This window comes from Chelonoidis abingdonii, chromosome 6, assembly GCF_003597395.2.
Source record: "Chelonoidis abingdonii isolate Lonesome George chromosome 6, CheloAbing_2.0, whole genome shotgun sequence".
Classification (NCBI taxonomy): Eukaryota; Metazoa; Chordata; order Testudines; family Testudinidae; genus Chelonoidis; species Chelonoidis abingdonii.
The window spans coordinates 136930745-136943081 of NC_133774.1; the positions used below are offsets into that span (position 1 = coordinate 136930745).

The window sequence follows — 12337 nt, forward strand, 5'->3', positions numbered from 1 at the left end:
TATGTCCTGTCTTGTGGTGTTTGTTCTCGTGGGCCAGAATTGTTGTGTTTAATATTTCATCAAGGACAGTCTTAGTTTAAAATCAACAGAAGGATTAAATTAAAATGCAGATACTATGTTTTATACTCAACATTGGAATACAAATGTGTTTGGATAAATCAGGAAAATGTGATATACTAAAGTCTAATACATTTCCTTAAGTAAGGAAAAGAAACGTCATTGGCCAGATTGTTAATTGAAAAAAAATTGTTGTTAAAATTTGCATACCAACAGTCTTTGGAAGCAAAGACATGAAAAGTTAACTCACTCCCCATATTGTACATCGGATCCTTCTGCTACCTCAGATTTCTATCCAGAGGGCTGGGAGGGTGGGAAGCTATTGGACACCGGAGGTTGTGAGGTTGTTATTAATTGACACTCTCGTAAGTGGGTTGCTGTCCGGATTGTTGCTCCAAGTCTGTAATAAAGTTATTATTAACTGAAAGGGTATATGTGGCATACATTGAATAATAGACTAATGTCATGTTGTATAATGGCATGTTTAGGTGTTTCATGTTGGGAAAAAGTGTATGAGTGAAGAGTGGAAGGTCATTTGTAGTTAAAGAACCAGAAGGGAGAGAAAAAAACAGAAGATTAACTGGGGAAAAATAGCAAGCTCATCTAAAGATAAGACACTGCCATTCAAGATACTGCACAGCTAAGACTTGGCTGAACAACAGAAAAGTGGGGACTTGAATATGCCAAGCAGTTATAGATCTGCAAAACACTGCCAGCATAAGAAAGTGTTAGGTTTCTTTTTCACAGGTAAAGAAGCTACCCAAAGACCCTAGCAGCCCTGCCACTCTTTGAACGAGATGGATCTACGTAAAGGTCCACAACGAAAGACTGCTTTGGCTCCATGCTGGAAAGCCCTATTAAGTCCTGCTGATTACAACACGTTGAAGTGCAAAGGTGCTTAGACCATGATTCTCACTGCAAAAGACCCTCCACTTGGAGGATCTCTACTGATGATTAGCATTTCTTCTTCTAGCTCTGCTGTCTTCTGGACAGCAGGGAAAAGGACAAGTGAAGTGCTAGTAACCTCCCTTGTCACTGACAGCCTACTGTGCCTTGGATTTTCTAGAAGAAGAAAAACATTAGAGGTGATGTGCTGGTAACTCTCCTGTAGATACTGAACACGACTTTTTGGGGAAAAGGAACATTCACTGCACTGAAATTGCCAAGTCAGGAATTCCTGACTAAAAGGACATAAAAACTGCTACTGGTGAAGAAACAAAGAATTATACACTGGCGAGAGGACATTGTGGACCCATGCTTGGGAATTGGTATTGATTGGATTTTGGGTTATTTACAGGCTGGCCCTGTTCTGATGAGCCTTCAGCATGTATTTCTCCCTAATGGATTTAAATGACCAAATACCAAAGCACTTATCCACTGCCCCGCATCTCCTCCATTACACTATACCTTGTAATACATCCAATACAGACATGCCTGTACCAATGGCCAAGGCTTCACACTTTGTGATTTATTTTAAGATGTTTGGAAAAAAAATACGTTTAAAGTTCAGGATTTCCATATAGCAAACAATGAGTGGAGAAATAATGGATCAGTGAAACAGAAATTTATGATATCATTAGAAATGATCCAGAATGTGTTAATTTGTTGAAATTGATGGGTTCCATAGTGAAGTAGATATGACGGCTATTCCTGGAATTTGTACTGTGTTACATGAAAGAAGCCCTTATTGTTATTTGGTCACCCAATTAGTGATTAATTAAACAAATACCCAAAGAGTTTGTTCTGCCACTGGAAATTTTACCTGTATTGAAACCATTCCAGTGACGAATAATGTAACCTGTACCTTACTGCAATACACCCCCTCCTATGCTATTAATGTCAATGCCTCTTGAAATACCTGAGATTAGTTAAAGGTATACACCCAACAGATGTGATATAGCACTACACCAAAAAGATATGTATCAGGATATCAATGGATTGTGATTAACACAACACTAGGGACTGTCAAATTTACATTGCCCTTATCCAGTTTCCAGATCACCTCTACATACCCAAACTGCTCACAAGGGACTGCCATTAGATTAGCACAACAGAGGGCCTGGGTTATTTCCTCTGGAAGAAGAGGGACTTGACCGGATCCCTATGGGATGGGACCAATAGTGCAGCAGACATTTGGAATATTCTTAAAAGCCAAGAACATGATGAGAAATTGGGCCAACTAGAAAAGGCCACTGGCCTTATTTCTGGAGCTCAGCTAACCCAAATACAGGCTGGAGTTGGTGAGTTACATGTTATTTCCATTCTTAGTTCTATGACCCAGAAGCTGCTGACAGAGATGGTGTTGAATATCACTGAGGCTGGGAAGGCATTGCAGTGGGATCTAGCTTGTTCAGGAATTCAGGATTTCCTGAATGACCAGCTAATGGCCATTCGGAGTGATCTTGAGCACCAGACTTGGCCCACTGCCCTTACAGACACATTAGGAGTACCATCTGATCTGTGGTCATGGAGACATACTTGGAAACTTTCTGGGTGGAAGTGTGGACATTCACAGTGCTCCTTCCAAGCATATGGACCGGTTAGGGGGGTGTAGGCTCCCACATACTGAATCCTGCCGGGTCCATGGGGAGGATGCATGTGGGACTGGATTATTCACCAAGACATCTGGGAAATTAGACCACCTGGTATTCCTAACTGATTTATAGTCAGTGCCCCTAGAATAACACCTGACATTTTGGATAGGAATAGGGAGTCAGTGGACATTTTGGCTGTTAGAACCCCTACAGCTTCAGTGTATTCATAAACTGAAGCCAGGGGAGGTTGTCACTGTTCATGATAACGTTTGCTGGGAGGGTAGCGGACAAGGAACTATCCTGACAGGACATTTACTTTTTCAAGTTAATGATAGCTGTGTGTATGTTAAAACCACCACATTGCAAGATATACATTTTAATCTCATTGCCACTGCAGGCAATCATATTGTTTATTGGCCTGCAGATAGAATTTTGTAAGTAGCCTTAGGTTCCAGATACCCTCTAATTGGACTAGTTTAGTACCTGAATGGTTTCAAAATTTGCTTTCATTGTTACCAGAGGTTCAAAGAATCTCTGAAATACAAGGGCAAATTCACGTTTCCAAATATATATCAAGTTGAAAAGTTTGCCTTTCATACAGCTTACAGAATGTCTACTTTATGTACTAAGTATGGTGCATTGTGCTTTGTGACTAAAACTGTATGACAACCCCATCATATTATTGCTATGAAAACGTTATTGCTGGCATTGCTGTTAGTTAGCTTAGGATTATGTTGTTGTTGTATAAAGGATGTACTAAAAGTGATAGCTTTCATGCCCATGCTAATCACGCATTGTCATTACAGCCAATCAAAACCCCCAAGGTTGAAACATCTGATGCAGAATCTGAAATTCATGGCTTAATGCAAATAGAGGTTTGAAAATATTTGTTGTACTAGAAGTACAAAAGGGGCGAGTGTGGAAGTACAGAGAGAACTGACAGGGATTTGTAGGGGATCTTAATGCATGACAGTCTCTGTTGGCCAGAGTTAGGCTAGCTGTAACCCTAATAACGCGAGATCTGTAGAAGCAAGGACTGTGTGAGCTGAGTGGAAAAGAACTGTGTGAGAAGTTGTTTTGCGACCTTGTGTAGATAATACGGTATGTAGGCTGGCGTCTCTTAAGTGAGAAAAACAAGCTATCAGGATGACCTATATATAAACAAAATGCAGTTGTTGCTTATTATTGTCTGTAATAAATGCTGCTGTAATTGTTTACCTGTGGAGAGACCTGTCTAGGAAGGGGAGACCCTATGTCCTAGTGCACTGTCTCCCTGTTGTAGCTGCTAAACAGAATGAAGTATCTGACTCTGCTGCAGCCAAACAAAAAGCGAGAACTGAGTTTTTCTCCGACATATCCAATAAGTGTCTTATTGCTTCATTGGGGACCTTCAGTTAAAGCATAATGGCATGATTCTCATCTCACTCAAGCTAGTGTAAATCAGGAGTAACTCCACTGAAGCCAATGGCATAAAAGCAGTGTAGTTGGGAACAGAATCTGTGGCGTCGGTGTTAATTCAAAGAAAAAGCACTTACCTTGCTCACCACATACAGCATGTGAGTGTCAGAGTCATAGAATGGGAACAGCAGCCCCGAAGAGCCATCCAGATCCTCCTCAACCAAAGGCACAGAAAGATCACCCTGGGCATGTCAAAGGAGAGAGAAACAGCTGCTCTCAGAACCTTAGTGCCTTGCTTGAAAATTTCCTAGAGCATCTGATCCTGAGTCCCACTGTTGCTCCCACCGGATTTGTGGGAGGGGGGCAGTTCTGAGAAGGCCCATGGCTATGGAGGGAGGGACACACAGAAGTCTCTTTGCACTTCTTATTGCAGGTCTGCAGTATGGACATGCTGCTCCCGTCTGCCTGCAGCCAACCTTTGAAACGGCTCCCTCCCATACCCAGCAACCCTTCCAATGCTAGAAAATTGCTTCCATTTCTCTTTGCATTATTGCCATGCTGTCAGCCTGCCTTGCTTCTTCATCAATTCATTTCTATGTCATAACATATTATACACAAAAGCCAAGATCCACCTAAGAGTTTTTAGCTTGACAGACCACCTTGGAACTTAGCTACAAATTAATTCTTGGGTATCTGGCAGGCACAAGGGTTAAAGTGAAAGTAATAAGGAAACCCAATTGGTGAGGAAAACTGAAGTTTCTATGACTGGATTGCTGGCTCTGACTCACCTGCTCCCATAGTGCAATTTGCCTGTTATTCCAGCGGGATGTTCCAGTAGAGAGCAGCTTTTTCATGTTTCCTAGAAACAAAACTTTATTCACTCTGTGATTCTTGTAGCTGGCTTCCTGTAAGGAGACACACAGAACATTACTATCATGGTCACATGGGAAATCCAGGCACGGGGAGACATTTTTTTTTCATTGCTGTCCAAAGCTTATTTGAGTTTGCTGAGCAGAAAAGGCACTAACTGCACCTTTCTCCTGAAGCCCCACCAAATGAGGATCTCACTGCACATCTGCCTCTCCTCACATGGCCCTCTGCATGCAATGGGGCTGGGTTGCTTGCCCTGCTGCAGCAGTGACAGCACTGGTCCTGATGAGGCTGGCCGCTCGCCCTGCTACAGCAATGGCAGTACAGGTCGCACGTAGGGTTGCCAGGCATCCGGTTTTCGACCGAAGTCCCAGTCGAAAAGGGATTCTGGCAACTTCGGTCAGCACAACTGATCAGGACACTACAAGTCCGGTTGGCTGCAGTGCCAACAGGGCAGGCAGGCTCTGTACCCAGCTCCCAGAATGCAGCCGGCATGCCTCTCCGGCTCCTAGGCAGAGGTGTGGCCAGGGGGGCTCCGCGTGCTGCCCCCGCACGCAGGCGCCAACCCAAGTGCTGGCTCCAGAGCTCCCATTGGCCACGATCTGCAGCTAATGGGAGCTGTGGGGGCAGCACCTGTGGGGGGGAGGGGATGTATGGCACATGGAGCCCTTTGGCCCTCCACGAGCTGAAGGGACATGTTGCCACTTCCCAGGAGCTGTCTGAGGTCAGCACCACCTGGAGCCTGCACTCTGAACACTCTCTTGCATCCCAACATCCTGCCCCATCCCTGAGTCCCCTCCCACACTCTGAACCCCTCGGCTCTACTCGGGAGCCCCCTGGCTGCACTCCAAGCCCTTCATCTCCAGCCCCACCCCAGAGCCTGCACCCCAGCCACAGTCTTCACCCCCTTCCACACCCCAATCCCCTTCCCCAGCCCAGAGCCCCCTCCTACACTCCGAACCCCTCGGCCCCACCCTCCAAACCCCTACCCCAGCCTGGTGAAATGAGCGAGTGAGCAAGAATGGGGGAGAGTGCGCAACAGAGGGAGGGGGGATGGAGTGAGCAGGGGCAGGGCCTTGGAGAAGGGGTAGGGAAGGGGCAGGGCCTCGGGGGAAGGCTTGGGGCAGGGCAAGGGTGTTCGGTTTTCTGCAATTAGAAAGTTGGCAACCCCAGTCATATGAGGCTGGGCTACCTAGGGCTGCAGCTAGTTATGTGTTTTAATGTAGAAGCTTTTGTGTACTTGCACAGTGTCGCCCCGGAATCTCTCCCACCCAGTCAGAGAGGATTATTCAAACAGGCGCTGGCAAGGGGACAACACAGACCTGGATCCCTTGCATCTAGTCCCAGGACACCACACACCACAGTGTCTAGGTGGGAAACCAACACAAACATGGTGAATTTCAGGGAGGAGTCTGAGAATGAGCTGGGCAAGAAGCAGGAGGTTGGGGTTAGCATAAGAAAGGGAGACAGGCAAGAGTGGCATGAGGTGTTTCTGGGACTAGTTAGGTGAGGGGACGAGGCAGGGCTGCATAGGAGCAAGGGAAATCTTTGTGGTTTTCTTTCTGAGACGTGGGATGGGTTAGCTCACAGAAGAGTGCAGCATTCCTCCCCAGTCACTCTGGTTATGTTGCCGTTTCCAGGTTTATTCTGCAGGTGGGGAAGGAGTGTAGCTGTAAAGCAGCAAATGCTTTGTAACATGCTAATGACTGTCCTAAAGCAGCGGCCAGGCTGCCAAGAAGAGTAAGTCACACCAAGCTGTTGAGAGAGGCTGAGAAATGGCTGCTAAAGATTAGAGCAACAGCATCCAACTGATTTCCTCTTGTGAGCAGGCTCCGTTTCATTCAGGGCTGGCTCAGAGGAACATCTGAAGATAAATAGTGCCAATTGGGCTGGAGCAGGACCTAAGAGAGGAGGACGAGGAGGAAACAGGAGAGCAGTATCTCTGTCTCCTTGCCAACAAAGAAGCCTCAAGGGCCAGGAGACCCTGGGGAGGGTCTATGGGGCTCTAATTGTTGGGGGATCTGGGAACTGCACAAGCACTGGAAATAAAGACACCGGGGTGATCCAACAAAAAGAGGCATGGAAGACTCTTTATAAGATCAGCCTAAACACAGGGTGCAGGCCCAAAAGTGGGAGAGCCTGCCCGGCACCCAGCGGTCGCCTAGGGTGCTGGGATTTGGGGGGCGCCATTTTCTTCGGCAGCGACCGCGGTGGTGGGATCTTAGGCCACCCCGGTCACCGCCAGCATTTAGGTGGATGGAGCTGGGGCAGGGGAGTGCGAGGAGGGCCGCCTGCGGCAAGTAAGGGGGGGCGGCATGCAGGGGAACTCCCCACCCCAGCTCACGCCTGCCCTGCCTCCTCCCCAAGCACGCCGTGGCTGCTTCACTTCTCCCACCTCCCAGGCTTGCGGTGCCTAAGCTGATTGGTGCCCGCAAGCCTGGGAGGCAGGAGCAGTGAAGCAGCGACGGTGTGCTCAGGGAGGAGGTGGGGCAGGGGTGAGCTGCTTCACTTCTCCGCCCCCTAGGCTTGCGACACCAATCAGCTTAGGCGCCGCAAGCCTGGGAGGTGGGAGAAGTGAAGCAGTGATGGGGTGCTCGTGCTCGGAGCAGGGGTGAGCTGGGAGGAGGGTGGGGAGCCGCCGCAAGGGGGGTGCCTCAGGTGGACGAGGGGTAGCTGGGGGGGGGGGGCGGGGGAGGGGGGCGCAAGGTAGAAGTTTCGCCTAGGGCATGAAACATCCTTGCACCGGCCCTGCTGGGACCCTGTGACAGCGCCCAATATAGAGCCCTGCTGACACGCCACCCCTTCAGTTCCTTCTTGCTGGCTACTCCGACAGAGGTGAAGGAGGGTGGGTATTGGAATGAACAACACATCTCAAAGAACAACAGTTAAGAAGGTGAGTAACCGTTTTTTCTTCTTCGAGTGCTTGTTCACCTTGATTCCCATTAGGTGACTCTCAAGCCCTAGTTCAGGAGGTGGGGTCAGAGCCTTCCACTGATTGAAGCACTGCTCGTCCAAAGGCCGCGTCGTCTCTGGCCCGCTGGGTAATCGCACAGTGCGCGGTGAAAGTGCGGATGGAGGACCACGTCACCACTCTCCAGATTTCCTGAGTAGGAACTTGAGCCAGGTACTCTGTTAATGAAGCCTGTACCCTGGTGGAGTGCGCAGTGATTGGATGTGCAGGAACACCTGCCAGGTTGTAGCACTCACGAATACAGGACGCTATCCATGACGAGATTTTCTGAATGGTTCATTCTCTCAATGTAAAAGGCTAGCGCCCTGTAGACATCCAGAGAGTGGAGTCTCTGCTCCCTGCCACTGGAATGTGGCTTAGGGTAGAATACCATGAGAAAGACGTCCTGGTTGATGAGAAACTGCGACACAACCTTCGGGAGGAAAGCAGGGTGCGGTCTGAGCTGCACCTTGCCCTTATAGAACATGGTGTAGGGAGGATCTGATGTCAAGACCCTGAGCACAGACACCCTCCTGGCCAAGGTTATCACTCCCGGGAACCTCACCTTGTAAGAGAGGTAGAGCAGGGAGCATGTTGCTAATGGTTCAAAGGGGGGTCCCATGAGCCTGGAAAAGACCAGCTTGAGGTCCCAGGCAGGGACAGGCTGACACATGTTATGGTATAGCCTGCTGAGCCTTTTTAAGAGCCAGCTGACCATAGGATTAGGAAACACAGTATGGCCCTCCGTGCCTGGATGGAAGGCTGAGATGGCAGATAAGTGCACCCTTACTGATGACAACAAAAGCCCCTGCTGCTTCAGATGGAGGAGGCAGTCCAGAATGAATGGCACTGAGGATAGCGTCGGGGACAAATGGTGCTGACCAGGGTGAAATTCTCTTCCACTTGGCAAGGTATGTGGCTCTCGTAGAGGGTTTACTGCTGCCAAGGAGGATCTGTCTGACCTGGTCTGAACAGGAAAGCTCCATTGGATTCAACCATGGAGCTTCCATGCCATGAGGTGAAGCGACTCGAGGTTCAGATGTTGAAGACGAACGTGATCTTGTGTCAGAAGAGCAACAGGGTGATCGGGGCTCCCACGGACACGGCTAGGGGAGATGTGTACCAGTGCTGATGGGGCCAGGCTGGTGCTATCAATATGACCTGAGCTTGTCCTCTCCGGATCTTGAGGAGCACCTTGTGAACGGTTGGTATGGGTGGAAAGGCATATAGGAGATAACCTTCCCAGTGGAGGAGGAATGCGTCCGCTCTGAAGCCTGGGCTGTGGTTCTGGAAGGAGAAGAACTTCTAGCACTTCTTGTTGTGTCATGTGGCGAACAGGTCTATCTGGAGAAATCCCTACCTCTGGAAGATTGAAATCACAACATCCGGGCAAAGGGACCACTCGTGTCTGTGAAACAACCTATTGAGGTGGTCTGCCAGCTTGTTCTGTACCCCAGGGAGCTATGACGCTTGTAGGTGTATTGAATGTTAAAAGTCACACAGCATGAGGGCTTCCTGGCACAGGGGAGAGGAGTGTACGCCCTCGTTTGTTGCTGCAGAACATTGCTGTTGTATTGTCCATCAAAGCGTGGTGTGGGCTTTGCTTAAGGGCCCCAGATATCACTTGAGCCTTCCTCTTTTTGGGGGGGGCGGGGGGAAATAACTCAGTGGTTTGAGCATTGGCCTGCTAAACCCAGGGTTGTGAGTTCAGTCCTTGAGGAGGCTATTTAGGGAGCTGGGGCAAAAACCCGTCTGAGGGTTGTTCCTGCTTTGAGCAGCGGGTTCGACTAGATGACCTCCTGAGGTCCTTTCCAACCATACTGATACACATTGTCCCGGTAAGTGTGCCTGGAAGGTCTGGCATGCCAAGAGCACTGCTCTCAGCTCTCTGACACTGATGTGGAGACCTAGTTCCTACTGAGACCAGAGGCCCTGAGTCCTGCGGTCTCTCAGATGTGCTCCCTAGCCCAAGTCTGATGCATCCTTCACTAGTGATAGAGACGGCTGCAGAGTGGCGAAGGGGACCCTGAACATATCCCCTGAGGGTTGAGCCACCACAGGAGGTAGGACAGGACCAGGCAACGCATGGTCAAAATCCTGTCCAAGCTGTCCTGGGCTGGATGATACACTGATGCAAGCCGCAACTGAAGCGGTCGAAGCCCAAGCCTGGCATGCTGCACCACGGTACAGGCAGCCGTGTGTCCGAGAAGCTTCAGGCAGTTTCTCTCTGTGGTGGTGGTGGGAAACTGTCTGAAGCCTGGAATGATATCGGTCAGGGCCTGAAACCTCGCTTCTGCCAGGTATGCCCTGGCTTGGGTCAAGTCCAGCATTGCCCCTATAAACTCTATCCTCTGGATGGGGGACAGAGTCAATTTTGCTTTGTTTAGAAGGAGACCCAGGTTATCAAAGGTGGTTCTGATGAATCTGACCTGAGCTTCCACTTGGGTCCTGGAGGGCCCCTGATCAGCCAGTCGTCGAGGTATGGAAACACCTGCACCTGGTACCTATGCAAGAACGTGGCAACAACTGCCATTCATGATAAGACTCAAGGTGCTACTGACAGGCCAAACGGACGGATAGTAAATCGGTAGCAGGTCCTGTTGACCGCAAACCTGAGGTATTTCCTGTGGGGCTGAGTGACTGCAATATGAAAATATGTGTCCTTCAAGTCAAAGGTGACATACCAGTGAGGGGATGATGGAGGCCAAAGAGACTGTGTGGAACTTGAGTTTCTTCACAAACTTGTTGAGTTCACCCAGGTCCAAGATAGACTTGAGGCCGCCTTTGGCTTTCGGTATTAGGAAATACCTGGAATAAAAGCCCTCGCCCCTGTGCTCCTGAGGAACCTCCTCCACTGCCCCCAGAGATAGAAGCGACTGCACCTCCTGGATAGGAGCTGCTTGTGACAAGGGTCCCTGAAGAGGGTCGGGGAAGGAGGGTAGGAGGGTGGAAGGGCACAGAAGGGTTTTGCGAACAGGGGCTGCTAACAGAGAGTTTCACAAAAGGAGTTCTCCAGGTGAAGGAGGAGCAAATACAGGACGCTTGGGGTAAGTGACTGTCTGTAGTGTGTGTTTGTTTGTGTTTGGGGGTTACTTGCTGTGTGCTGAGCTTGTGTTTGTCCGTCTGTTTGTTTGTTTGGTTGTTTGAAGGACCGTCTGCTGTGGCCTGTAGTTGGAAGCTGTGAGCTTCAAAGGAAGGTTTGAAAGCTAGAAGCCTCTGTTGATTGGCTGAGCCTTAGTCAGTGGGCGGAGCTATCAAGCAGGCCACGGCTTTATAAAGCAGTGTGCAAGCTACCAGGGAGCTTTGCAAACAGAAGCTGCTAACAGGGAGTTTTGCAAGGAGTTTGAAAGGGGAGTGGGAAGGGGGCAAGGGCCCCTTGCTGTTGTTTTCATTTTAAAACCTATAATCTAAATGACAGTCAAAACTTCTTGCTGTAACAACCCCTTCAGTAACTAGGAGACAATGCAGGCACATGCCCAGCAGCAGAGTGGGGGCTATCCAGTTTATTGCACTGAGTGCAGCATGTATGATTAACTGCCCTCTGGGTGGGTGGCGTATGTGTGAATTGGGTGCAAGGAGCTCCTGTCCCTCAGAGACCATGTACGGGCTTTGGAGGCCAGGGCGGCAGAACTGGAGCAGCTAAGAGAGGCAGAGAGGTATGTTGATGAGGTTTTCCAGGACACTGTAGAATTGTCCCACCTCCGGTCAGACAGTCCCTGCGCTGTTGAGGAGGATGAAAGGGTTGTAGAGCAGTTTTTAAACTAGGAGATGGGGGAAAGCTGACTGCTGCAGGGGAGCATGTGGATTGGACAGAGACTTCTCTTCGAGGAGAGTCTATTGATAGAGATTCTCTAGGTTATAGTCAGGAACAGAGGATTGAAGAGGATAATGTAAGGGCCAGAACAGACAAGAAACATTCACATAAAAAGGCATCTGACACATCAGAAAAGGGCAGACAATTAAACAGTGACAAGTTTTTCAAGTGCTTGTACACAAATGCTAGAAGTCTAAATAATAAGATGGGTGAACTTGTGTGCCTCGTGTTATAGGAGGATATTGCTATAATAGGCATTACAGAAATCTGGTGGACTGAGAGCAATCAATAGGACACAATCATTCCAGGGTACAAAATATATCGGAAGGACAGAACAGGTCGTGGGGGGAGGGGGAGTGGCACTATATGTGAAAGAAAATGTAGAATCAAATGAAGTAAAAATCTTAAGCTAATCCACATGTTCCACAGAATCTCTATGGATAGCACTTTCATGCTCTAATAAGAATATAACAGTAGGGATCTATTATCGACCACCTGACCAGGTCAGTAATAGAGATAATGAAATGCTAAGGGAAATTAGAGATGTTATCAAAATTAAGAACCCAATAATAGTGGGGGATTTCAATTATCCCCATATTGACTGGGAACGTGTCACCTCAGGACGAAATGCAGAGATAAAATTTCTTGATACTTTAAATGACTGCTTCATGGAGCAGCTGGTACGGGAACCCACAAGGGGAGAGGCAACTCTAG

General features: G+C 48.7%; 1 protein-coding gene across 1 annotated transcript in view; it reads right to left on the reverse strand.

Moving 5' to 3' along the window:
- Window positions 1-12337, reverse strand: part of CORO2A (coronin 2A) — a 151093-nt gene that overhangs the window by 19384 nt on the left and 119372 nt on the right. The window contains exons 6-7 of the mRNA XM_032782942.2: window positions 4778-4894; window positions 4127-4231 (exon numbers count right to left, since the gene is read on the reverse strand). Of these exons, the coding sequence (XP_032638833.1) occupies window positions 4127-4231; window positions 4778-4894 (222 nt within the window). The remainder of the gene's footprint in view (window positions 1-4126; window positions 4232-4777; window positions 4895-12337) is intronic.